Genomic DNA, 27,471 nt, shown 5'->3' on the forward strand with positions numbered 1-27,471 from the left:
TCTGGTGCCTGGAGCTCCTCCTGCCCCTCCTTCTGCACTGACCTTGGTGTCTGCAGAGTTTCTTACTTCTCACCTCTCTCTCCGGCTGCAAAAGCTCTCTCTGTTTTTTTTCCTTCTTAAATATGTTATCACAGAGGCACTGACTGGCTTGGCCTCGGCCAGTGGTGGGTCCATCTTGGAGCCGGCTGGCATTGGCTCTATCAGACATAGGGGAAGCTTCTAGAAGCTTCTCACAGAAGCCACCCCTGTAGACCCCCCCCCCCCCCCCCCGCTACCAAAACTTTGCCACACAAACCCAACACAACCGGCTTCGTTGCTCTTCTCACGCTCGCGGGGCACTTTAACCGCCCTAGCCGCGGAAAGGGTCCAAATAGCACCTTACGTCGCTCTCGGCCAAAATCAGCATTCACCCTCAAAACTCCAAACGTCAAGCCCCTGCTCCCAGGCCAAAGGTGCCAGACCCAAAATGCGTGCCTGGCCTCAAACCTCCCTTGGTGGCCCTCGCACAGCCCCACTCACACTGGGGCTGCGGGCTCGCCTTGACACGTAACGGTTCCCTACGTCTCTCTCTCTCCTCCCAAACAGTTCTATCCATACAGGTAAAGTCTTAAATGTCCAGAGATGGAACCCAGCAGACAGCCGCAGGCAGAAGAACGTTGGAAGAGCAACGGGGTGCAGAGCAGAGGGACGCACTGAAGACGTAGAAATACGTTTTTCAGAAGTAATGTAAGAAGAATTAAATAATAGCAGGTTGGGTACCAGAACGGGAGAAGCATATAAAGGAAAAGTGGAAGGCAGCAGCGGCAGAAGAGCAAAAATCTTGGGGGATCAGGACAGCCCGAAAGGGTGATGGAGGCCGGGACAGGATGGAGGCAGGCAGAGATCTGGAGAAGCACGGCAGGGATGGACACACGAGTCCCCACACCTCCTGGCACCCACGGGAGACCTTCACCGCCCCGAGGCCTCTCTCTGCCTCCACTCCTTGCTCCTCCACAGTGCCGGCTGCCCGACCCTCGCCCACCCAGGAGCAGATGGCGGGTGCCTCCACGCTCCTCTCCCACCAGGCTTCCCAGACACACGGCAGCTCACACGCGCGGCCAACGGAGGCACCCATCTCCCAGCCTTCCTTACCACAGGGACCTGCTGTTCCTTGTCGGAGGGCAGCTGCCTGCGGTAACCCCATCATTTCTCTCCTCGGCCACCTCCTAAGGACAGGCAGGAACAGGCAACCCCCTCCCCAGCTAGAACCCTTGGCACAGCAGGACCAGGACCAGGACCAGGACCAAGACCAAGACCAAGACCAAGACCAAGACCAAGACCAAGACCAAGACCATCCTCATAGGACCCACCTGGGCTGCCCAGCCCCATCCTCATGGGACCCACCTGGGATGCCCAGCCCCATCCTCATCCTCATGGGGCCCACCTGGGCTGCCCAGCCCCATCCTCATGGGACCCACCTGGGATGCCCAGCCCCATCCTCATGGTCATCCTCATGGGACCCACTTGGGCTGCCCAGCACCATCCTCATGGGACCCACTTGGGCTGCCCAGCCCCGGCACACAGCTCTGAAGATTTGCTCCTTAAAGCACAACAGAAATACCAGCCACAGAGAAGATTTTTCTAGAAAAAAAACCCTTCTGAGTGGTCCTTTAACATCCCCACTGACACTGGGGCTTGCAGGCTTGCCCAGCCGTGGAAGGGGACCCCCGGCGCTGTGGGTTTTGGGGTTCCCCCTCCACACACCCCCTTTCCCCTCTGCTTTCTGCCCTGTGCATTTTTTGGGGGGTTCGCCCCAGCGGCGGCCTGTGCCCCCTATAGCTCAGGTCCCCCCATATAGCCCTGCCCTATAGCTCAGACCCCCTATAGCCCCCCCGCCCCATAGCTCAGCCCCCCCAAGCCCTATAGCTCAGCCCCCCTATAGCCCCCCCCAGCCCTATAGCTCAGCCTCCCCTGTAGCTTCCCTATAGCCTGGCCCTATAGCCCAGCCCCCCTGGGGTCTGATGGGGTTTGGGGGTACGGGGGGGCCCCATGGGGATCCCTGGGGGGCACGGGGGTGTCCCGGGGGGCTGTTCCAGGCCTCCCGGGAACCGGGTTCGGGGGGTCCTGGGGGGTCCCGAGGTCTGAGTGGGGGTCTGGAGGGGGGTGAGGGCAGTCAGGGGGAGATTCGGGGGGTCCTGGGGTGCCCCCCCCCCCCCCCTCCCGGCAGGTGGATCTGAACCTGCACGTGCAGATGGGGCGGGGAGGGGGGGTCCCCGGGGGGCCGGCAGGACGGGTCCTGGATGTGCCAGGGGTCCTGGGCATCGTCCTCAAACTCCTCGTCATCGTCTTCGTCTACACCACCGTCTAGGGGACCCCCCCCGGGACCCCCCCCAGAACCCCTCGGAACCCCCCCAAGACCGGCCTCAAGGGCTCCCACGGGGACCCCCCCCCAAGACACCATCCCCCCCCCCCGCGGACCCTTCGGTACCCCCGGGACCCCCCAGCACCGACCACAGCCCTAAACACCCCCCCACACACGGGAAACCCCCCCAAAATACCGGACACCCCCACACCCACGCGACCCGGTGCCGCTCCGGGACCACCTGCGCGGGTGGGGGGGTTTGGGGGGGGGGGGGGTGTCCCGCCCCCCGGCCCCGCTCATTGGCTGCGGGGAGGGGGGGCGGTCTCGAGGGGGGGCGGTCCCGGGGGGGGGCACCGGGACCCTCCGGAGAGCAACGGCTCAGCCGGGATCCGCCGTCAGCCCCGGGCGCTGCCGTGAGACCCCCCCCCCCCCAAAATCCCCATAACGGGACCCCCCCTCCTCCTCCTCCATACCGGGGATCCCCCCCGCCCCCCCAATACCGGGACACCCACACCCCCCCCCCGCCATGCGCCCCCCCTTCCCGGCCGCCCTTTGCATCTTGGGGACCCTCCTGGCTCTGGGGGCGACAGAGACCGGGTGAGTCCGGGGCAACACCCCCCCCCCAAAAAAAAAAAACCCTCGAGTGGACCCACGCGTGTGTCCGTGTGTGTCCCCCTCCGATTCTTTAGGGGACCCAGGGGACACCCCCCCAAAAAAAACCCTCGAGTGGACCCACGCGTGTGTCCGTGTGTGTCCCCCTCCGATTCTTTAGGGGACCCAGGGGACACCCCCCCAAAAAAAAACCTCGAGTGGACCCAGGCATCCGGGACAACCCCCCCCCCCCCCCAAATTTTTTCGGGGACCCAGGCTTCCTGCCCCCCCCCTCCCAAGGGGGGTGTGGGTTGGACCCCCACTCGTGTCCGCCCGCCCCCACCGGGGGCCCCCGGTCCCTGATGGCTTTTCCAGGCGGGTGGGGGAGGGGCTGGGGGGGGGTCCTGGCAGCCGCTGCTGGGAAAAGGGGGGGGGGGGGCTGGCCCCCCCTTCCTGCCTCAGTTTCCCCTCTCGCAGCTGCAGCCCGGGGGGCTTTGGGGGGGGGGTCCCCGGTATCTGGCGGTGCCTCGGTTTTGGGGGGGGTTATGGGACCCCCCCAAATGTAACACGCACCCCCCTCCCCCCAGCTCCAGCTGTTGGAATTTGGGGCCCCTCGCCCGGCGGTGCCGGAAAGGTATTGGGGGGCTATAGGTTTATGGGGGGCTGGGGGGGCTCGGGTGGGAATTGGGGGGCTGAAGGGGATGAGGGGGTCTGTGGAGAGGGTCCCCTATGGGGTGTGGGGGTTCTCCGTGGGGTGCCCTATAGGGTGTATGGGTTCTCCTCTGGGATATGGGGGGGTCCCCTATGGAATGTGGGGGGTATGGGCTCCCCTATGGGGTTTGGGGGTTCCCCTATGGGATACTGGGGGGTCCCCTATGGAATGTGGGGGGTATGGGCTCCCCGATGGGGTTTGGGGGTTCCCCTAGGGGATATGGGGATTGTCTGTGGGGTACAGGGGTTCTCCTATGGGTTAGGGGGTCCCCTAGTGAATATGGGGGGTCCCTATGGGGTATAGGGGTCCCCTATGGAATCTAGAGGTATGGGATATAGGTTCCCCTATGGGGTTTGGGGGTTCCCCTAGGGGATATGGGGGGTCCCTATGGGGTATAGGGGTCCCTATGGGGTTTGGGGGTCCCCTATGGGGTTCCTTATGAGTATAGGGGTTCCCCTATGGGGTTTGGGGATCCCCTATGGGATATAGGGGTCTTTCCCAGGGTATGGGGGGGGGGTATAGAACATGGGGGGCTGGCCCCCCCTCCCGTGACTGTTTTTGGGGTCCCCCCCCAGCCGCCTGCCCCCCACCTTGCCGGAGCGGGGGGCCATGCCGGACCCCCCCTGCCTTCCTCCTCACCCCCCGTTGCTAGCGAGCTGCCCCCCCCGCCGGGACCCCCCCGCTTCACTCCGGTGGCACCCGCTGACGTAAGTGGGGGAGAGCCCCCCCAAAAAATAGGGGGGATTTGGGGGGGCAATAAGGGGGGTTTTGGGGGGGTTCCCTTCATTCCCTTCTCCCCCCCCTCCCAATAGGTTGTCGGAGCTGCGGTGGGTCCTGAGACGCCGGGTGCCCCCCCCCACCGCCACGACCCCCCCCAAGACCCAGCACCCCAAAACCCCCAAGGACTGGGGGGGCCCCCCCCGCCGTCGCCATCACTCCGGTAAGGACAGACCCACACCCCCCCCCACCCCCCCCCCCACACCCCCATCGCACCCCAATTTTTGGGGGGGGAGTTCAGCCTGTGCACCCCACCCCAAGAAAGTGGGGGGGGCAATGATGGGGGGCAGCTGTGGGGGGACCCCTAAAAGGGTGTTGGGGGGGGCGGGGGGGGGGGTGCAGCCGGTGCCTCCAGCTGGAGGATGAGGAGGATTTTTCTGGGTGATGTCACCCCCCCGGATTAGGGGGGGGTGGGACACAGCGGGGGGCCCCCTGAGGGGGGGGCTGGGCAGGCTTTGGGGGGGGGGTGTGGTTCGGCGCCCATCACCGTGGCCTCGTGGCTGTCGTTTGCCTCGACATAGCACCTTACGTCACTCTACCCTCGGCCAAAAATCAGCACTCACCCTCAAAACTCCAAACGTCGAGCCCCTGCTCCCAGGCCAAAGGTGCCAGACCCAAAACGCGTGCCTGGCCTCAAACCTCCCTTGGTGGCCCTCACACAGCCCCACTCGCCGAGCCGAGCAAGCCCTCAACGTAGCACCTTACATCACTCTCGGCCAATATCAGCGTCCAGTCTCTAAAGTAGCTTTCCCTCCATATAGCTGAAGTCTCAGGTAGCACCCCCACAGTCCTGCAATTGGCCAGTGAGCTTCTGCCCATCTCCATGTGCACTCCTCTAGCTATACCCACAACTGTGAATTCTGCCACCAATTTACACATTCCTCACTGCTAAGCACAGATTATTATCTCCAGGTGCAAACCCTTCTGCTGCCAAAGCCATTGCTAGGCAGCTGGAGGGGACGAGCCTTAGGAATTCTGCTCCTAGAAGGAGCGCTGCCAGCTGGAAGGGCAGGAGGAGCAGATGCATGACCTACCTGCGTGCTGTGTCCCCACATTTTCCCCCAGTGTCTGCGGCGCTGCTTATACACCGTAATTGTTCATAGAGTTTTGCGGCAGATGCTGACTGGGGGCAATGCTAGGCAGACGGGCGTTTTGCTTCAAGTCCCCAGCGTCTGGGGCTTTTCCTGTCACCCTTGCCTTTTTCAACAGGTTTCTCCTCCCCTTTAGCTGGGGAAAGAGAGGCAGCGGCAGTAGCCGGCTGACCGCCCGTGGGTGGTGAAGAGCAAGAGCAACAGAGAGGGCTAGGGTTTTCGAGGGTCTCTGGTGTGAGTGTGACCTAAAATCAGAAGCGTCTTCAATCATGGGTCTGCAGCAGGGCCTGTGAGAGAGCTGTAGTCATCACTGATGGAGCAGCAGTAGTCCTCAACAGAAACAAGACAACAGTGTTTCTTTCCATGCCTCAGAAAGAAAGGCTCGACAGCAAAGGTCATAATAAAGCAGATATTTAATAACATCACTTCATTTCCACCCTTCTGTTTTAAGTCTGTCTGTGGCAGGAATCTGCTGCCGATAGGAGTCCGCTGCCTTGTCCATGTTGGCCTTCATGCACGCTGCCAGGCGGGAGACCGTCCGTCCGCTGGAAGTACCCTCCAGGCTCAAGAGACGCTCCAGTAAGGAAAGGCAGCAGCTCTGCCGCAGCAGCCAGGCTAGCCTCTTCCTCCTGCCACACAAAAGAAACTGCTGGGCCCAGAGGCACTAGCTGTACAGTGCTAAATCGGACAGGGACGAGGGAAAGCGGAGCAGCGGACAAGCTGGATACGCCTCCTGGGAGGACAGGGAGCTGATGGAGGGAGGGCTGCCCGAGCGGAAGGGGACAAACAAAGAAGTGCTGCCGGGGGGAGCTGACCGCTCGGGAGGGCACGTTGGCACTACAGCGCCGGGTGGGGGGGCAAGCCAAAGGCAGGAACCGGCAGGAAAGGGGGTATCGCCCTCTGAGCTTCCTCAGTCCCACACCTCCACCTACTGCTCCTTCCCCATGTCCTGGTCCTGTAGGTAGTCAGGGCCCAGCGGCCGGAAGATGTCGCGCTGTACGGAAAGATAAGACCCCTCTCCTAATAGCCAATAGTGTTTAATTTACGACGTAAGCAGACGGATGTGATGTTGTAAACCTAAGCTATATAATGCTCTGTTGCCCACCAATAAACGCCATTTGCCGTCCACCACATTGGTGTCTGTGAGCTAATGGACCGAACGACCCGGGGTTGGTCGTCGTGCCGTTCCTGAACCAGGTCGTCACGCCAACGACAGGCGACAAGTGGTGCCGAAACCCGGGAAAACTCGCCTGGAATCGGGTGAACGGTGGCCGGAGCGGCAGGACCAGCCCGGCGGGGAGGACGCTCCCGGACCAACAAGGAGGATGGAAGCCCTTGTGAAGGTCGTATCTCAATTACAGAAGCAGTGGGGGATTGATTGTAAACCTAAAGTTTTTACTCTCGCAGTTGCGAGACTTTTACAAATTGGGGTCATTGACCAGCCGGTGGATATTCTCCACCCTGAAGTGTGGGAGAAGTGCACTAGAGCGTTAGCCGAGGAGACGATGTCCTCGGGTCGTAGGAAAAACCTTAAATCATGGGGAAAAGTGGTACACGCCCCGCAGAAAGCTATACAAGAGCAGGAGACCTGGAGGGCGGCAAAGAGCTGTCTGCTGGCCACTCCGAAATTGGGAGTCGGGGCAGCCACACAGACTTTGCTCCCCCCAGACGCTGGTGATTCTGCTGAGCCTAAAGATCTGCAAGAGGGCGACGCGTCCCCTCAATCCCCAAACCCCGACCCGCTTACGGAAGGACAGAAACGAGCTAAATCCTTCTGGGGTGCGCTAGCCGAGGAGGCCAGAAGCACCCCAGAAAAATCAGAACCTAAAGAAATCTGGACTACGCCACCGCCCTACGCGCCCCAAGATGGCGCCGAGCACAAAGAAGAAGGGCAGGGCGAGAATGCCTCGGGCGGGAACAGGGAGGAAGCGCTAAAATCAACAAGCGCACACAAACAAGAAGGGGAGGAGAACGAGGAGGAGAAAAGCGGCGGGGACGAACGGGGAGAGAAGGGGGGCGGGAATGAGGGGCGGAAACCCAATCAGAGCGGCTATCGGAAAAAATGCCCTCATAGGGCAAACACCCTGTCGGTCAGAAGGCGAGGCGGGTCAAGATGGAGGGAACGACCTACCCACAAGGGAAAAGGGCGGGGCCGGAGCCCGACAAAACGGTACCGGAACCCGGAAGTAACCAGTCAGTCGAGTTCCGACTCCGGATCAGACGCTTCCTGGGACGAGTGGCTTACAACTGATTCGAACTTAGAGGAGAAGGAAACGAAGATAAACAGAGTCAAGGGCCAAAATATTCCCATCCAAATTAAAGAGGAACCAGGAGGGGGAGAAATCCCTCTCACGGACTGGAGGAAAATAAAAGACCGCATGCGCCGACTGGGCCCCATCGGCCGCGCTAGCATTCCCAGTCCGGGTGACGGATGGGGGTCAAAGGGTCCACTCGCCAATAAATCCTAAGGATATACAAACAATTGTTAAAGCAATCGCAGACAAAGGGCTCAATTCTGCCTTGGTTTCCACCCTAATAGACGGGATTTTCAGAGGAGACGATATGCTCCCATTCGATATAAAACAGACTTGCAGACTGATCTTTGACGGGGCAGGGATGATTGTTTTTAAACAAGAATGGGAGGACAACTGTACGAGGCAACTAGCCCGAGTAACCGGGGTGGACCATCCACTACACGGCTCCAGCCTACAGCGGCTAATGGGTACAGACCCAACAATGATTACCCCCCATGCACAAGCCCAGGGCCTGCGGGCCCATGAAGTTATGACAACTACTCGTGCGGCCAGAGAAGCTATCCGTGTAGCCTCCAGAGTTGTCGCCAAGCCATCGCCATGGTCCACAATAAAACAGAATGAAAGTGAGAGTTTTACACAATTTGTAGATCGCCTCCAGGCAGCGATCGACTCCTCGACCCTGCCTGTGGAAGCAAAAGGCCCGGTCCTTGCAGACTGCTTACGCCAGCAGTGTAATTCGAAAGCCAAAGAAATCTTACGGTCGCTGCCAGCGGGATCAACTATCGCGGACATGATTAAACGTGTCGCGAATGAAGAACATCTAGCCCCGATTCAAGTTGCCGTTCGCACCGCAATAGCTAATATGATGGTATGTTCTAAATGTGGCCAGGCAGGCCACGTCGTAGCAAACTGCCCTTGGCTTAGGGACCCGTCAACACTGCCCGCCCCGCGTCAAAATCGACCCAGAGGACCGTGTTGGGCTTGTGGAAAGAAAGGGCATTTCGCCAGGGAATGCAGATCTAAAAACCAGGGAAACGCAAAGGGGAGGGGGCACCCGGGCCGCACACAGCCCTCTCCCACTTGGGACATAAGGCGGCCCAACTATGCCAACCCCGAATGGGGCGAAGCGCTCCCGAATCCGCTGCCCCCTCGACGGGCGACCGACTTTATGGTTCAACCGACGATCCAGCCGAACCCGTCCCTGCCTCAGGGACAGCAACTACCACCCCTCGGGGGCGAGACCCCAGGGTGGCCCTGACAGTAAGGTGTGATAACCCGCCGGTGGTGTGGGGAATCTGTTCCCTCTACAATACCTTAGATGGCACCACCATTAGCGTCCCCTTTTTGATCGATACCGGAGCAGATGTTACCGTTATCCCCGAAACGAACTGGCCCCCACGCTGGAAACTGGAAGATGCCCCCTTGGTGGGTGGAGTCGGAGGATTAACTCGAGCTCGGAGAAGCGCCCAATTAATAGCAATTACGCTTCACACAGAAAAAGGACCAGAGAAAACCATCAACCTTTTCCCATATGTCATGTCAGGAGTCCCACCCCTGTTGGGAAGGGACGCTCTGGCTCTATTAGAAGCCAGGGTGACAAATTTACCATAAGGGCCACTGCTACACACCCACTTCTACCAATTAGACTGACGTGGAGATCATCCGACCCAGTGTGGGTCGAGCAGCGGCCCCTGTCGAAGCCTCGAATGGATGCTCTTCTTGAGCTAATCGACCGCGAACTACAACGAGGCCATATAGAGCCTTCTACTAGCCCATGGAACACCCCAGTCTTTGTAATACCCAAACGATCGGGTGAGGGATTTCGCCTCCTCCATGACCTACGTAAGGTAAACGAGAAAATTCAACCAATGGGTCCCGTCCAAACGCTGTTACCTATGAACTCTATGATACCAGAGGGACAGCCTTGCGCTGTTCTCGACATTAAAGACTGTTTCTTTTCGATGCCCCTGCATGAGGAGGATAGAGAACGATTTGCCTTTTCCGTCGTGTTCCCAAATAGCCAACGCCCCAATTTACGCTTCCAGTGGAAAGTACTACCCCAAGGAATGATTAACTCGCCTACTATCTGCCAAATAACGGTAGATCGGGCACTGGCACCGGTTCGACGCAGCGACCCGACTGCAACTATCATTCAATATATGGATGATATTTTGATCGCCGCACCGTCAGGGAGTCAGGTGGACCAGCTAGTGTCGACAATTTCAGACACTCTAAAAACAAACGGGTTCGAAATCGCGAGTGCAAAAATTAAAAGAGGACCATGTGTAAGTTTTTTAGGAGTAAACATCACGAGCTCCTACATAACCCCCCCCCAAATGAAAATCCGTCGGAACATCAAGACGCTCCACGACATGCAACAGTTAGTAGGATCCTTGCAATGGCTCCGCAATATCGTCCTGGTCCCTCCAGAAAGCATGTCCCCCTTATACGACCTTCTGAAAGGTAAGAACCCATGGGAACAAAAAACTTTAACGACAGAAGCAATGAGCTCTCTTGACTTTATCGAGCAGCAGATATCGTCAAGCTCACTCGCCAGATGGAAGCCAAATGTATCACTCGATCTGTATGTGCATTTTACGGCAGGAGGGGGAGTAGGGGCACTGGCCCAGGGCCCCCCCGAAAAAGCTCAACCAATACAATGGGTAGTCCTGGGAAAACCATCACGTGCATTCTCCCCAGGAATCGAGTGCCTTGGTAACCTCATCATGAAAGGCAGAAAACTCGCCCTAAGACATTTAGGCATTGAACCTGCCACAATATACCTACCCTTCCGCAAACAGCTCCCAACGCAATCAGTAGCAATGTCAGAACATCTAGCTGTAGCCCTCGTCGGATTTGGTGGAGAAGTCCGGCATGCCAGAAAGCCCCCCTGGACTCAAATGCTGAAAATCGTCGACATCGACCTTCCACAGAAGGTCATGGACCGGCCCCAGCCGGGACCAACGGTCTTCACAGACGCATCCTCAGTAACCTCAACCGCGGCAGCAGTATGGCAATCGGAAGGAGAATGGCACCGTATCAAAATGACCGATCGTGCGCTTTCAGTTCAACAGCTGGAAGCGGCGGCAGTAGTACTGGCATGCGGACTGTTCCCAATGGAACATCTCAATATAGTAACCGATTCAATGTTCGTGGCCAAGCTTTGCTTAGCCACGTCAGGACCCGGTGTGTCGACGTCTACAATAGCTCTAATGCTAGAAGAAGCGCTTTTTTCCCCGAAAAGGTACCATATCAGTCATCCACGTCAACAGCCACGACCCAATTAAAGGCTTTTTCCAAACCGGTAACGACAAAGCAGATGCCGCTGCTAAAGGATTGTGGACGCTAAGAGATGCCCGCCAGCTACATGAATCCCTCCACATTGGAGCTAAAGCACTAGCAAAGAGATGTGCCGCCAGACCCCCTGCCCCTCTTCAGCCTCTACTCCCTGTTTACAGCTCTCTGTTCCCAGCCACCACCAACCCCCCGGCACACGCGTCCCCGGCTGCAAGCTGCTTTTCACCCAAAGGCGTGCTTTCACCCAAAGCCGCTCCTTAATGCCTCGGTCCTGCTAAGGCCTATGCGTCAGGTTAGGTGCGGCCTCAGGTCTAGGCAGGTCTGGGCCCAGATGGCTGGGCCCAGAGGCAGTGGCTGTACAGTGCTAAATCGGACAGGGCCGGGGCTGGGCCCGGGTAGGAAATGGCTCTTCCTCCCCCGGGTTCTCAGTTCTGCTTCTTACCAGGCCTCCTGCGGAAGGGAGGACGCTCTTCTGGCAACATAAGCGGCACACGGCAACTTTTCCACCTGCGACTTGGCAAAGGCTCGAACGGAGGTCCGGGGGAAGTGCCTTCTGAGCAGGCACAAAGCCTTCCTGATCATTTTCTTTGCCAGCTTCGTACGTCCCATATGACAGCAGACCTGCACAGGAAAAGGGAAACATCCCGGCGTGGACTAGTTGCCCAAGAGACAGCAGGAATCTGCCAGTGGCTGGAGATGCCAGGGATGTCCCCTGCAACTGGGGAAGGCATCCAGCTCCGTCCCCCAGGAGATCCCTCCAGGCCTCCCTGTCTCTTTACCTCCCCTTTGAGGCTGAAGAAGGTGGCCTCATCAAAGCGGGCTATCACATTCGCTTTCTTCTCTACTGAGTTCCTCAGGACCTCCGCTTCGTTCAGCTTCATGAGGGCCTTTGAGCAAGCACACAGAGAGCAGGTGAGCGTGGGTGCAGAGCCCATGGCCAGCCTCGTCCTCCCGCGTTGTCCCCGGCATCTGTCTTAAGAGGGGCTGTTTCACCCCCGGGTGCTGGCAAGCAGTGCAACTCACCATGTAGCTGTTGGAGACATGCAGGTAGGCAGCCGCACACTCCACAAGGTAGTAAAAGGCCCTGGCAGCATCGCCCATTGCCATGTAGTGGCGAGCCAAAGGCACAAGCACCGATTCCACGATGGCTTTGCATTTGCACGAGCACGCGCCGTCGTGCTTGCCGTCAGTCTTGCTGGGCAGCTGAGTCGTCTGGTCGCTCTTTGCCAGAAACCATTCTGCCATACTAGTCCGAGCACAGTTCGCAGGGGAAGAAGAAAGCAAAGAATACATGGGCATCATCTCTACTGGCCTTTCTCCCCACGGAGATGGCATCAAAAGCCCTTTGTTCAAAGCAGAGCACAAGGCCACGGGCAGGCATGACTCTTACAGGGGCTTTGCAGGTAGGGAGAAAAGACAAGCTGGGCTTTCTGTCACCTCCCACAGGCAAACCACCCGAGTCCCTGCGGTGGCTTTTCCCCTGCAGATTTTGCAGTGCTACTCTGTAGGAACTGGAAAGCAAGGGCTGCTCCAGACGATCACTCTGAGCCCACGGCCATCCTCAAGCACTCTCTCATCTCCATGGCCATCTCTCCTCCCAGCTCCCACCCCACACAAAGCCTGTTCCCTTAGCCAGTGTCACAAGTAACTGGCAGCCAAATGCCGGCGCTTCCTTTGTCTCCTCTGGAGACCCTGAGCTCACTGCCTTCGAAAATAATCAAAACCTTGTCTGCTCACCCAAAATCCTCCTCCCTGAAAGCCTTCTGCTGCTGCAGAGCATCTGCAGCATCTGGAAAGAAAACAAGGGGTTAGACACCGCCTCGCGTACCCTGGGGTAAGAGCTGCTCTCCCTCTCCCAGCGGGCTTGCAAGGATCCTTGCAAGGGTCCTGACACACTGAGGACAGTCTGCAGCAGTCATCCTTACCACCTGGGCTCATCCCTAGCAGACCTGCTCCCACCCAATTCCCCCCACACACCCCTGGCCTCCTGGAAGGCCTGGGCTGCAGAGCATGGTGCACAGCATACCCTCAATGGCATGGGTCCTATCCCTCTTCATCTGTTCTCCTGCGAGCACCAAGGCCTCCCAGCTGCGTGAGTCACCCTGGTCAGCAGGACCCTGACAGCTCCCTCCATCCTGGGTGCCGGTGACAGCGAAGCGGTGGAAGTCAACAAAGTCCCCTTGGCCGCAGCTCTTGCATTTGTGCGCGTGCCGCTCCAGGAAGGCGGCGCACTTGCGGTGCAAGGCGACCCGCTGTCTCTCGAGCCACAGCTCGTAGGCAGCCTCCCGCAGCAGCGGGACACAGAAGGCCAGAACGCCAGACCGCCGCTCCACGGTCTTCTTGCTCCAAGAGGGCCTCTCCGCTCCTGCAAGGCAAAGGGCCTCTGCATCAGCCCGAGCTGGGGCCAGGGCTCAGGGCTGTCCCAGCCAGGGCACGAAAGTCATGCCTTGGTGCGCATCCTTGGCAGCAAACCAGCGCTGCTGCACACCGAGCCTTGCAGCACAAGGCAAAAGGGCCCGGCTTGCCTTGCTGACGCTAGCACAGCCCTGGGGACACAGTGCTCAGCTGCACTCCAGGCTGGCGCTGGGGATGTCGCTGCCGGCCGAAGCAAGCCCTGGCCAGCGCTTTCTCCCGGCTCTTAGCAAGGCAGCGGCCAGCCTCCTGAGCTTCCCGCCCTGCACCACAAGGGAATCAAAGCTAGCGTGCTTTGAGATTGACTTGTAAGAGCTTTGGACAACCCATCCTGAACAGCCATGCCTGTTCCATGGCTTCCATCACCGGGGAAAGCGCACTGTGCCCTGGGGAGCCCGGTGGGACACAGCTGGGAGCTCCCTTGTCCACCTTACTGCTACCACTTACCATGCCCTGCCTGCAGAGAGCTGGCTGGCCCCTCGGTAGCATCTTGGACATCTTCTGGCACCTCTGTGCTTTTCAGCCACTTAAGGATGTTGTCGCTCACCAGCATGTCCAACAAGAAATTCATCTTGTGCCTGATGTCAGCGGGAAGGATGTGCGACAGCAGCTGGGTGGTAAATACCAGCCCGATGACAGCTGCAAACTTCAAAACCGTCTGCTTCAGCGGCTTCATCTGGTCCAGCTGAGCCAGCGCAATCTCTGTCAAAAAGAAGCAACACGTCTCTCTCTTGCCTGTTCCCCACGCTGAAGCTGGAGAGGCCAGAAAGTTTCAACCCATGAAATGGGGTAGGCTTTGGCCTCCTCTCCTCAGGACTGCGCCTGCTGGACAATCGCAGCCCAGGGTAAGCGTCTTCAAAGTGGCTCCGCTCCTGTTGGAATCGCAGACCACAAGGCCTGGGGAAGAGCGAGACGCTCAAACAAATGTTCCCCTACCAAGGGCGTGGAGGGCAGTATCCAGCAGGTACAGGCATCCCATGAAGCGCCCTACCAGATCTGGAGTACGATACTATTCCTTTCTTTTTTTTCCTTTTTTTTTTTTTTCCCCCCCCTTTTTGGGCAAAACAACTTAATAGCAGGAATGCTTTAGCAAGATGTTTCTGCTCATACAGACGTCTACGGCTAGAGAGGAGGGACACTCATTGACAGCTCCCCCATCCAGCTCCCCTGGCTATGGGGGGATTTCCGTGCCAATCCACAGGGAAACAAGATGGATTTGGCTTGGATTAAGTGCCCCGAGACCAGCGTTAGCTGGGGAACTTAGAACAGCGAGATAGAAGCTGCGTTCAAAGTTGAGTCAGAGGCAAGTCAAAGATTTTCCCCAGCAAAGGATTTGTTCCTGTGAGAAAAGGGAGCCATTTTAGTGTTGCACTAATAACCTTTTCTCTCCTACCTGCTGCTGGAAATCAGCCAGCAGGCTCACAGCCCGTCCACACGCAGGAGGGGAAAACGGCTGCCCACAACCCCAGGTCCCCCAACATGCTGGTCGGACCGGAGCCACCTTCCAAGCAGAGCTCCCAAGCTGAGAGGGTGACTCTGCAGCACACAGATGCCCAGCCTCCCTCTAACCAATGCGCCGGGAAGGGGCCCCAGCACAGCCATGAGCCGGCAGAGTGGTGCTCGGCCCCTCACCTTTCAAAGCGGTGGGCAGCACGGTGTTCTCCAGGTTCACATCTGGTCTGACGATGCAGACCCTGCCATCATTCCCGGCACTGGAGCTCGAGGTTGCTGCCAGGGCTGAAGTCTCGACTGCAGCAGCTGGGTGGAGCAAAAGAGCACGACTCAGGCAGTTTGCAAAGTGACTCGCAGCTTGCGAAACGTTTCAAAATTCACCTGAGATGGGACAAGTCCCACCTGACATGGTCCAGCGCAGGCACACTGACTGGTCATGAAGCAGAGCAAAACAGTTTCCACTGCAAGCCTTTCTTTGCATGGCCCTCCCAAAGATGTTGTGCCTTCAGACCAGCTTTCCCCAAACATCCCTCGGTCAAAGCTTCCAGACTTCCCAGGTGGCGACCAAATGCCCCGGGACAGAAAGCAGCAGCATTGCTGCCTTCGACAGCGCTACCTCCACAGCCAGGGAAATTGCCGGGGATAATGCAAAACGTCACGTCAGTCCTGGCTGTTCCCAAGGCCACGGCACTCTGGCTGGCATTGCGCTCTCAGTGGGGTTTGTTCTCAAGCGAGCTGGCGTTTGGCTAAGGTAGATTACGTGCCCATTAGAATGCCTAAACCCACCAGAAACACGCATGCTCCGGAAGGATTTCCCCTGTGCTTTAGCCCCTCAACCCCCACCGCGAGAATTTAGGTCCCTTCAAGCCACCAGAACTCGCTAGCCCCCACTTTGGCTGTCCCAACAGCAAGGCACACAGAGCCCACACCTCCACCAGACCAAGTTCTGCACTGCTGCAAGATCTGACTCTGCCCAGATCCACGGGGGAATGACGGGGCAAGGCTGTTCTGTGCAACAACTCGCTAGTCAGCAGCAAAGGTGCTTACTGATCAGGCTCTCCCAGTTGTCCTCTGCTTTTTCACCCCGCCTCCGGGTGCGGAACAAGAGCGTGTCCTTGCAACGAAGGCAGCGCAGCAGCTCCTCGCAGTAATATGGGATCCCCGAGCTTCTTTGGAGCAGGAACCTGGACAGGAGCAGACCCAGCACAAGGAAAGTAAGGTGAAACGCAGTTCAGGTGGGCAGCAAGTCACTCGAGTGTGACAGGGTAGCCAGCATCCTTGTCACAGCTACACCTCACTTTTGAAAGGCACGGTCCTCCCGCTGGCTTGGGCTTTCGGGCCCCCCTGAACCTCCAGCCTTCGCTGACGCCCGCGGAGAAAGAACTGCGCACAATGCTCAAAGCCCAGAGCGCCGAGCCCTGCCTTTCCTCTCCTCAGGAGCCTAGATCCTCTCTGGCAGCAGGGCGGACCTCTGCCCCGGGAATCTCCCCCACGGCCTGGACACCTAGACCAAGGCTTTTTCACACCCCAGCCAGGCTTGGGCTCGGGACTCTTCCTCCCTGTGCGACAGCGAAGGGCTGACACCTCCCACGCTCTCTGTCCAGGGAGCTGCCCCGCTCTCAGCTCACACCTGCCAGGGTGAGGCATAACAAGCAACCCACATCTGGTACTGGCTGGAGTCCGTGATGCTTCTAGCAGCCTTGCGCTCCCTTTCCTGGGGGGTTGATTCCCTTCCGTGGTCTGCAGAGGTTCAAGCCCTCAGGAAGAGTTCCCCTGCCTCAAACTTACCTCGCTAAATCCCTGGGGATGCTGACCACTCCAAGGTCCTGGCAGACTTTCTGCACCACAGCTGAAGGTTTCAGCTCATCCAGATGAAGATAGATGATTTTCTGGGACGTCCTGCTGGCTGCTGCGGCTTTGCAAAAGCTCTCTGTTCTCGCGTAGCCCGGAGCTAAGCTCGTGACCATGAAGAAGGAGATGTTTTGGAGCACGGGTGACATGATACTCCAGGAGGCAGGGTCGATGAACTGGGCGTTGTCGATGACAAATATGCCAAAGTCTCTTCCGATGGCCTGAAGAAAAAAAGCAGGTTGTTCTGAGGGAAATCCGGTGGATTCTCAAGTGTCTTCCAGGGGAGGAGATTTAGCTTCTGTCTCTCTTGAGGATGCTCTGCAGTTTCTCCCCAACACTCCCCTGCTCAGAAGCTTACTGGTTCTCAATTTCTTTGAGAATTTAGGGTCACACCTAACATCACTTGCCCTGCAGGAGGAGGGAGCTTGGGCAAGGGAAGGCAGAAGACATTGTTCCTCCTCCACGGCAGACTTTACGGGAGGAAAGTTATTGGGTGTGTTTGCTGGGCTGCGAGGAGCAGGTGGAGAGTGGGGGCGCGATGACCCAGGCACGTGGTCCTCCTCCTGCCCGCTCACACTGCTGTGGTGCAGAGCCCGCAGCCGGGAGGGTTGTTTTCCTTCTCTGACCCAGGAGGAAGGAAGGAGAAATGCTCACCTTCTTTAGCACTTTTGCCCAAGCCGAGCGCAATTCCCTTTTTCTTTGAGTTTCGCTCATCTTGCGAACCTTGTCTGAAATGGGAAACTGGCCGGAAAAGCAAAGTCAGGGAGAAACATCGCTCCAGGGCTAGACACACCTACCCACCAAGCAAGACCACAGAGCAAACCGCCTCTGCTGGCCTCAGCACCGTACCTCTGCCCCAGACAGCTGCAAGGAGCCACAGTGGGGACTTCACCTGGAGCCAAAAGCAGAGGCCCTCTGGTGAGGGTCTGGGCAGAGCTGGGGCTTGGGGGCGAGCTGAAGAGCTGGTTCTCTGGCTGTGGGAATCTTGGGCTGGCTGGAGCAGACCACTCACACAGCGGTGACCTCAGCATGAGGTCAGTACCAGCCCTTCTGTATCAACTCTCCGGTGCCACTTCCAGGGTGCCAAAGGCGGCACCGGGCACCGCCGCATGCAGCGCGGGACATGAACTCACCACAGAGAGGGAGGGCCCCCCCGGGCCCAGGAATGGGAAACGTGTGCTCTGACCCCTGCGATTCCCACCCCTGAGCTAAGGCACTCCCAGCAGCGTGCCCACACGACGTCAGACCCAGAAAAGGTCACGAGAAGGCCTTCTCCAGGGCCAGAGCGGCCTCTCGCTCTCACCTTGACAAGCAAAACGTCATTGAGGAGGCAATAGCTGCTCTCTTCGATTGTCCCTCGGAGCTTTGTCCGCAGCTCGCGCTGCCTGGCACGGCACGATTCACGCTCCTGGAGGTCCAGGGCCCTGGCTGTCAGCGCACCGAGGGCAGAGAAGGACTGCCTCATGTCGACCTCCAGCAGTTCCATGGCAACTACCCTGCCGTGCAAAAGCAAAAAGGACCGAGATCCCCAACAGCCCGAGCCTTCTAAGGCAAAAGGGGTGGACGTGCCCTTGGCGGGGAAGGTCTCTTCAGCCACCCATCCCAAAGTGCTTCCCAGAGAAGGCCAAGCTTTTCACTCCTCCTATGAGAAAGGGCACAGAGGGGGCAGTTGCTGCCAAGCCACTGGCAGGGTCCAGACCCTGTGTCCCCGCAGCACCCTGCGTCTCCCAGGTCTCGCTACGTGCCCCCTGCAGAGGAACTCATGGGGCTAAGAGGCAAGGATGGAGCAAGTGGTGAGTTCGCCTTTGGGCTCCAGACCTTAGCAGTCTGCCTCCCAGAGCACAGGAAGGCTTTTCTGTCCCAGTGCTGCTTCTGGGAAGCAAGCAGAGGGCAAGCAGGGCTTCTAAAACAGGCCACTCCACTGTTTGTTGGGTCTGGAGTCAGGCGAGCAGCAACTGAGCTTGGGCTCTTTCCTTCTGTCTGTTCCTGGCCCAGAGGGGAAGGAGGAAAGGCCACGGCTCAAGAAGCCACCTCCAGCTCCCCAAAGAGGCAGAGGCGGGAGCAGAGCAGGCAGGAGCTCCTAGGGAGCGTCTCCAGGAGGCTTTCTCAGAAGGCTGCAGTCCAAGGGCCGGGTGCACTGGCGGAGGGGCTGGAGCGTTCCGTGGCTCTCAGGGGATGGGCAGGGGCAGTCCCCAAAGCTACAGGTCGAAAATCTGTACCTGTGGCCAGCAGCCTGGCCTAAATAGGCCAGTTCAGTAAGTAAGTGGCTCTTGCCGGAGCCCATCGTGCCTTCAAATGCCAGGATGTGCCTTCGTCCTAAATCCTTATAGGCTTTCAAGCAGCTGGCAAAGAGGTCAAGCTCCTTCTCCCGACCTGTGAAGGCAAACAAGAAAACGAGCTGCTGGGGCATGCTGGCACCCTCCACCGCAGCTTCCTTCCCTGCCACCACGTCTGCCAGCCTGCCGACACTCAGGCCTTCTTCCCGCCCACTCACTCATCCCAGCTTTTGCACCTCTACCATCCGCAGAGCAGCAGCGGACCCACCTGCCCGCCTGCCCCACAGCGCAGCTCCCATGCCCTCTTCCCTGCCCCTCTGCCCTCCACATGCCGGCCCCATGCAAATCCCCACAGTGATCCTGCTCAAGACCGGACGGGATGATTTGAATTGCTGCAGGCAGCTCTGTCCCAAAGAGACTCCAAGCATTTCCTCGCTGTACCGTGAGCCACAGAGCACTTCCCAGTAGCTAAGGCAGCACCTTCGGGCCTCGACTGGTTTTGGCTGGGCTAGAGTTAATTTTCTTCAGTAACAGCTCGTATGGTGCTACGGTTTGGATTTGTGACCAAACATCGGTGTTGATAACACAATGATGTTTTATAGTTATCGCTGAAGAGTGCTTGCACAGTGTCGAGGCCTTTTCCATTTCTCACGCCACCCCACCAGCGGGCAGGCTGGGGGTGCGCAAGAAGCACGTGCACAGCTTTTGCTTTACCTATTAAGCTGTCTGTATCTCAGCCCACCAGCGTTCTCACTTTTACCTTTCCGATTCTTTACCCCATCCACGGTGGGGAGCAAGCAGCTCTGTGAGGCTGAGCTGCCTACTGGGGTTAACCCATAACAGGGCCCAAAACATCCGGCAAGATACCGAGTGATTAAAGGCATCCCCTGTGTCCTGACAATTCCATGTCTACGCCCAGATGCTGCCAAGAAAGGAACTCTGAGGAGTACAAGGGGGAGAACCCACCACCAAAACTCTCCGTCAGTCTGGCAGAAGGAAACCTCTTTCCTGATCCCAAAGACAGGAATCAGTTTAGCCCCCAGGGTGTGAGCAGCTCCATAGTTGAAAGGAACCTCCCTACCAGGTCTGGAGCATGGCAGGGAGCACCAGGCGCCTCACCCTGCTTTCCAACCCAAAGATATCAACCAGGTAGGCACCAAGACAGGGGTCACTTAGGGCCGCTGCAGGCAGCACCATCCCTGGCAAAAGCTTCTCCCTTCCCAGTGTGACACTAAGAGTGACCAAGGGGAAGAAACCAGGGTTCAGAAGAAGAGCAAGGCGTTCTCCACCTACCCAGCAAGGGGACGTACTCTGACCTCTCCTTGGCAAGACCCATGCAAAACATGCTAGAAGCAGGGGAAAAGAAAACAAGCCAATTAGCTGGTGAGAAGCCAGGGGACATAGCGAAGCAGCCTGGCGTGGAAGGGCAGGATGTGCTCCTCGGGTACCTGCTTTTCTTTCAAGCAGCGCATTATCCCCCTGCACACTCCTCCAGCCAGACAAAGTTCAAGCTGACACGCTAGGACAGCTTCAAGCATAAAGAAACCCAGTGGCCACGGCGGGACAGGAGAACATGTTAACAGCCCACCACCAGAGGCCAAACCCAGAGAAAGTGGAGACAGGGTGTGCAACGTTGGCTAAGAAAAAGAAGCGTCTTGGAAAGGAGGATTTGTGTCACTGAATGGGTTGGGATGCCAAGCACCTGGCACCTTTGGCTCAAGTCTTCCTGTAGTTTCAGAGACGGCAATGTTAACATTCAAACCGTCATCCAAAGAGAAGGTCAAACCCCTGGCCCAGAGGAAGGGTTGAGATTTCAGCAGGAAGACATGAGGAAGAGTGTCCCTATGGTCCAGGTTTCCCCATGGGAACCAGACTGGCCCAAAGCTTCCTGCTCAGAAGCAGCTGGGACAAAAACCTCCTTGGGTCAGCGCTACCAGGGCACACGGTGGAGCAAGCACAGCACGGAAAGCACAATGGAAAGCCATTTGGACAGAGCCTGCAGGGCCAGGTTGTGTCTACCAAGACACAAGAACCTTCCCCATCCCTTGGCTTCACTCCCGCTCCCTCAGCAGCAGGAGACGGCAGCGGGGAGAGGCAAAAAGCCTCTCCACAGGGAAGGGAGACCAGCTTGGTCTCTCTCTGCAGAACTCCTCCTTGCTGGCCAAGGCTGCACCTTCGGTGCCACCGTCCCCTCATCCAGCCCCCTCAGAGGACACTCACCTCCTCTTGGCGATCCCCACGTATTGATAGATAGTGTCAGGACAGCTAATGCCTTTCATCTCTCTCTCTGGCAGCTCCTTGAAGCAGTAAGGGGGCAGCCGAGAGGCGGCGTAGGTCACTGCATCACAGGACACCAGCCCAGGGTACTGCACCATCATCCGGGCTGCCAAATTCACCTTCTGGCCAATGACTGCCAGAGAGAGCAACCGAGAGAGAGAGTGAGAGCGCACGCGTTGATGTACCTGTGCCACCAGCCCCATGGTGCCCTTCCAGGCCAATGGCTGCCTCACCTCCGGCACAGGCCAACCCCACAGCGGGGTCAGCAGAACCCAGGGGAACAACCGGCCGCAGAGCCCCTTCTCCCACCCTGGGCCACCACCGACGCCGCCTGGGCCGTTCCTGACCGGCTGCTGGGCAAGCCTCTCCCAGCCCGCCTTCCTCTTCCAGGCTGCCATGCTGAAGCTCCCGCGCCTCAGACGCACGCCTCGTACCTGTGTATTCATGCCTGCCAGGGTGGCCAATGACTCCGCAGAACACCGTCCCGCTGGTAACTGCAACAGACACTGCCCTGGCAGACAGGGAAACAGCCTGGCTTCAGCAGCGCCCCAGGTGCAGTCCTGCCCGCCCAGCTTCGTCCCTTCCCGCACCTCCCCTCGGCACTAGCCTGGGCCACCTGCCATCCTGCCCTGCCAGCACAGATCTCGGGGACGCGGGGAGCTCAGGGGTGCAACGGACAAGGGACAGGGCTAGGGACGTTTTGGGCACTTCCCCTGCAGCCGCATCCCCTGAGCTGTGACCTGCAGAAGGCCAGAGCCCTCTCCTGAGCCAAGAGGGAGGGAGGAAGGCGCCCACGATGTCACCAGCTGCGAGGACAGGTGGCTGCGCCCCATCCCCGTTCGTGGGCCAGTCGCCCGGGAGTCCTGCCTCCGGCACCATGGAGCCTCTCGCCCTCGCGAGGGCTCGTTCCAGCACGGTCTGCTTGGAGGCACTCCGCACGGCTGCCGCCTGCCACCTCTCAGGGCACTGCTCCCTTCCCGCCAGGGACAAAGCGGGGGGGCACGCTACAAGGCTCTCACACACTCACTCTTTTTCCCCGAGCAGGGCGGAGCACGAGTTGAAGATCTGAATAGCACTCTGCAAGGCGTGAATACTCTCGTAGAGCAGCTTTTCTCCACTGAGTCCAAACACACAGAGGAACATGCAGCCCTGCCAAGGACAGATGCAGCACGTCTTGCTACGATGCCTAAGAGCTCGGAGTCTCTCCCTCTTGCTCACTGCCCACCCTCTCACTTTATCAAACAGGAGGATTTTGTTGATTTTGCCCTGGTGAGGATGGAGGACTTCTAGCATCATCCTGCTGGCATTGTTGAGGATTGTGTGGAGAGCCTCCGTGTCCATATCTGCAGCAACCTGCAGTTGGACCAAGAGGCTGGTGACTGGCCGTAGCTCAGAGAAGAGGTCCAGCGGCACTCTGTCATCAAACTGGAAGACAAGAGCGTGACGACTTCACGAGCCTGCTCTCCCGGCGGCTTACTGCCCACACCAGGTACCGAGGGAGAGCAGGCGTACTGGCAGTAGCAGATACTACGGGGGGAAGGGATAAATCTTCCTCTCGGTGCAAATGACGGGCAGGCCGCCCAGCCTGCGGCAGGCAGATACCGAAATGTAACGCAAATGACAAAGGAGGGAAAGGTGCTCCGATAACACCCCATCTCGGGACAGGGATGGACATGAGGGGCGAGCCTCAGGGATGCTCTAGGGACGTCAGTGGAATCTCCCCGTTATCCCACCATCACGTCCGCAACACATCCAGAACCATAGCCACGGAAAAGACAAGAGAGGGAGAAGTCCGCCTGCCACCGCCCGTGTCTCTCTGAGGACAATGCACACAACGGTGCAGCACTGGTGCCCCTTGGCTCAGTTTCCCCGCGTTGCCGTCGCAAGGTGCATTTTCTTTTGTTTGTCTGTTCTCATGAGAACTCCACCTCCGCAATGCACCGCTGCTTCTGCCCTCCAAAAACGCAGCCCCCAGCAGTGGTGGCCTGGCCGTACCTTCCGGAGAGCAGTTTCTGGTACGTACTCCCTAGGCACCTCCTCCACATTAGGAGGAGAGCGGAAGAAAGCAGGCCTCACGGCACCTGAGGAGAGAAAGTGCAGGTGGTTGCTGGGAGGATGAGACTACGAGGTGCTGGAAAGTAGGGGCTGGCACTGGAAACGCAGGTGAAAGAGTCTTCTGCATTTGCTCATGTTCCCACCTCCGGATGCTCAGGGCAGAGCTGTCCCCTGGAAGGAGGAGGCAGCAGCAGCGACTGCCCCAGCTCGTGCCCAAGAGGGCCAAAAGCATGAGTGCTAACTGAAAGAAGGGGAGAGGACGGAGGTGGTTCCTCTCCAGCCCCTGAAGCAGCCACCTTTCCGGGCAATCACAAACAAGGTGAAGTTGGTGCTCACCTTCCTTCTCCAAGCCATGGCTCACCGGGTGTTGTACGAGCTTGCGTAAAGTTTCTTGGCATTCTGACCGAGACATCTGAACCATGCCCATAACCTGAAGACACACAGAATGGAAGCACTGCCACTGGTCTCCCCAGGAGTCCCAGGGGACAGAGCCTGCCCTCCACTGTCACTGCCCAGAAAAGAGGAGGACAAGCCCACCTGGCTGCACGGGACAGCAGTGCTTCCTCAGAAGCACCGGAGCTGGGCAGGCATCCCCCAGCTGTTCAACAACGGCTCCGTGACCCACAGAGGACATTGCTGGTGGGGCCAAAACCCTTCCCGTGCCTCCCAACCCCTCAAACCAAGCAAGCCCAGCCCACAGTTACCCCCGAGAAGGAAGGACGAGAGCTTCAGCTGCCTGCCCACTTTCACAGCTACGGCTCTCTCCACACTCAGCTCCTCAGCCAGCCTTCTGACACCTCCCTCCTTCACGTCCAGGATGCGGGTCCTCAGAATGGCTCTAGAGGCCATCCCATCCACCTACCTTCACGGCTCTTTTGCCTGCAAGATGCTGGGTCCTGAGCCGGTGCTGCTCGCAGAGCTCCCAGGAGGAGGCTGAGAGGATAACTTCACCTGCATTCGCAAGCCGTTCGGCCTCACAAACTTCAGACAGGACCTTGCCACAGATAAAGAAGTACTTCTGCCTCCTGTCTCCGACAAGCAGGAGGCTCATGGGCCCTGCAGAGATCCCTGGCGAGAGAGAGAGAGAGAGAGAGACAAGTGGAACTGACACAGGGAACATCCTGAGCTCTACAGCCCCCAGCATCTCAGCTGTTCAGAAGCTCATCTGAGGCCCAATGAGGAGACGGGCGTTATGGAGGGGGGAGCATCCCTCCATCCTACTCGGGGGATACTGACACAGGTCCCTGAAACGGGTGTCTAGAAAGAGACAAAGTCAACATTGACAATGTGTGGAGAGGGCCGGGCGTCTTAGCCAGCTGCCTGCCCCAGAAGCCCAGCAGAACAGCGGGTTTGATCGCTGCCTGCTCCGTGTACGTGCAGGCAGGTTGTAGCTGTTTTTCTGCTGGAGAAAACACAACAGCCTGCAAAAGCCCTTCTCACAGTTCCCCTTCGCTCTGTGTGAAAGGCAGGGGAGAATGCAGCAGGGGAAGGGATGCACAGCTGCCCCCACCTGAAAAAAATGAAAGCACAACTACCTCCCACAGACATCTGTGCTAAAGCAGACATTCCAAGAGCCTAACACTTGGTCTGACACCCGCTCTGCCTTTAAGCTTCCTCTGCATCTGCAAACGCACGCAAACCCAGCAGTCCTGGTCTCCCATCCCCGCCCTGACTACAGCTGGCCCCTTGAAGGCTCCCGGGAGATGCTTTCCTTTGGCACTAGCCCCAGTAGGGAGCCCCGCATTCCCTGCTCCTGAGAAGCACCCTGGAGAGCCACAGGAGAGTGCCACAGATCTGCGCCCGGCACAGCGCCCGTACCTATCTTCAGTCGCATCTTCTGACCCATGTGCGTGTCGCGACTGCCGTACTTCGCCTGGATCTGCTGGCTACATTGCAGCACCAGGCTGATGGTCTTAGCCAGCTCCTGGGGTCGTGTTCTCCACAGCACCAGCACAGCATCCCCTGGGGAAAGCGATGAAAAGTAAAGGCTCTGCTGAGACCCGAGCCGAGCAAGGCTCAGCGGCAGGGACAGCAGAAACTGGCCGACGCGCTGAGGAAGATGGGCTTTTGGGAGAAAAGAAGAAAGTTGGAGAAAGGGCACTGCTTGGGGGATGCGTGCGTGGCCAGAAAGCTGGCTCAAGGTGCTGCACAGAGCCCCCTGAGGAGGAGAGCGGAGCAAATGGCCGCCACAGCAGTTAAATGCTGCAGATCAGTACCCGTGGGCATCGTCGTCCTAAGTACCTACCGGCAAACTTCAAGATGTCTCCTCCAAAAATCAGCATCTCTGCAGACAGAGGGAAGGAAAGGAAGACTCATGTGGACTCCTTCTTCCAGAAGCCACGGAGCAAGCTCCTCTGCCTGGAGAGGAGCACCCGAGCGAGGGTGCACCATGGGGTGCAGCTCAGGAAAGCACCACTCCGGCCTCTCTCCCAGGCTCACAGTAGCCACAGCCCCGGTACCTACGCAGCACGCAGGACCTTGAGATACCACCCAATCTTGGAAAGGTGGAGGCTGGAAGGGACCTCGGGGGTCCATCTGGTCCAACCCCGCTGCTCAAGCAGGGCTGCACAGAGCCAGCCGCCCAGGACGGCGGATAAATGGGTTTTGAACAGCTCTAAGGAGGAAGCAACCGGTGCCGGTGCTCAGCCACCCTCGCGTTCAAAAAGCGTTTCCCGACGTACGGAGGGAACCTGTGTTTCAGCGCGTCCCCGAGGCACGGCCTCTGGTCCTGACGCTGGGCACCGCTGCAAAGAGCCTGGCTGTGTCCTCTTTGCACCCTCCCTTCAGGTTTTAGACACATGACTGAGATCCCCCCCCACCCCGAGCCTTCTCTTCTCGAAGCTAAAGAGTCCCAGCTCTCTCAGCCTTTCCTCATAGCAGAGATGCTCCAGACCCTTCATCATCTTTGAGGACTCCCTCGCTTTGCTCTACAAGCGCTGCCAAAGAGATGGCCACAACGTGCTCACAGTCAGCTCCGAAGGGTCAACACGTCCCCTCTGAAAAGGGGCTCGTGAGGGTCTCACAGACAGACAGACCCTGGCTGCTCTCACAGAAAGCCCCAGCCCTTCCAAGGAGGCAGAACCAGGCTGCCCACCATGTCTGCCTCCACCCTCCATGACCAGTCTCATGGCCCGATGCCGGACAGTCCTGCAGCGTGGCTCTTACCCTCCAAAACATCACACAGGTAGTAATTGAGGGTTTGCACCAGCTCATCAGTGCCTCTGGCTGTGCCGCTCCTCTGGGTGAATTTCTCTGTCAGAGCAGTGAAACCTGTAACAGGGACACTCAGAAATCAGGAAATGCCCCTGTGGGCCAAAGGACCTGGCAGCCAGTTCCACGCTGCCTGGCCCGAGAGCCTGTAGGTCACACCTTCCCGTGCCCTGGCTCAGTGCTGGTGGCAGCCGTGGTTGACCGCCCAGGATAACCCAGCCCGCTCTATTGTGAGCATCCCAGCAGAAGACCTCAGCAACGATCACTCTGTCTGAGGGGCAAGGGCAGGGCTCCAAAGGGGCTGGCGTGTCCCAAAACGGCTCGTGTCCATCCATGGTTGCTCCTCCCTGCTCACCCCACCTGAAATATCCGCAAAGAGCAGCACTCCGACGATATTCTGAATGGGAACACGGCTCACGGGGGCACACTCAGCGAGGAGCCTGGGGACGAAAGTCGCTGCTTTCTCCAGCTCTGAGCGCTGAAGTTTCCTCTCCCAGGCAGAAGCCATCGTCAGCGCCCTGTGGCACACGAGGTACCTCAGGAGAAGACAGCCGTGCCCAGCTGCAACAAGGACGGGGACCTCAATGCACAGTGAGCCCGGGGCTTCTGTGCGGGACGACAGGCCCTCTGCCCTCACAGTGTGGTCACAATCGTCTGGCAGTGACCTCCTCTGTAGCTCATCGCTGACCCGTCAGCTGCCCTCAAACAACACAATCAGCCAGCGGTGACATCCTCCGTACGTCATCGCCTGCTGAGCGGCTGCCACCGTGCCCAGGCTCCCTCCCTGACGCTGAGCCACTGACTCAAGAGGCGGCCAGCACCACCCGACTTCTTCGAGGACGATGCCGAAGGGAGGCTCCTGCAGCGACCTGCT

At 58.5% G+C, this 27,471-nt stretch overlaps 1 protein-coding gene across 1 annotated transcript; it reads right to left on the bottom strand.

Moving 5' to 3' along the window:
• Window positions 1–5,815: 5,815 nt before the first annotated feature.
• On the bottom strand, window positions 5,816–27,105 carry LOC129200174 (adenylate cyclase type 10-like). Its single transcript, XM_054811452.1, has 25 exons — window positions 26,958–27,105; window positions 26,553–26,657; window positions 25,633–25,671; window positions 25,206–25,349; window positions 24,250–24,455; window positions 23,724–23,817; window positions 23,531–23,558; window positions 23,328–23,439; window positions 22,566–22,757; window positions 22,360–22,481; window positions 21,767–21,843; window positions 21,276–21,465; window positions 20,349–20,401; window positions 18,999–19,152; window positions 18,083–18,275; window positions 17,434–17,520; window positions 16,717–17,000; window positions 15,976–16,112; window positions 15,109–15,225; window positions 13,924–14,178; window positions 13,091–13,429; window positions 12,088–12,302; window positions 11,844–11,951; window positions 11,507–11,685; window positions 5,816–6,141 (listed from the first exon to the last, which is right to left on the bottom strand). The coding sequence occupies exons 1-25, from the start codon at window positions 27,103–27,105 to the stop codon at window positions 5,940–5,942; spliced, it is 3,780 nt and encodes a 1,259-aa protein (XP_054667427.1). The 3' UTR covers window positions 5,816–5,939.
• Between the last annotated feature and the right edge of the window lie 366 nt (window positions 27,106–27,471).

This window comes from Grus americana (genome assembly GCF_028858705.1).
Source record: "Grus americana isolate bGruAme1 chromosome 34 unlocalized genomic scaffold, bGruAme1.mat SUPER_34_unloc_2, whole genome shotgun sequence".
Taxonomy (NCBI): Eukaryota; Metazoa; Chordata; class Aves; order Gruiformes; family Gruidae; genus Grus; species Grus americana.

Coding starts and splice junctions, on each gene's coding strand:
- LOC129200174 (XM_054811452.1), bottom strand. CDS start 27,105: ATGGCTTCTGCCTGGGAGAGGAAACTTCAGCGCTCAGAGCTGGAGAAA. Junction 14,179..15,108: donor GCTGCCCACCGCTTTGAAAG/GTGAGGGGCCGA, acceptor TCTTTTTGACAG/AGATTGCGCTGGCTCAGCTG. Junction 11,686..11,843: donor TCTTCAGCCTCAAAGGGGAG/GTAAAGAGACAG, acceptor TTTCCTGTGCAG/GTCTGCTGTCATATGGGACG.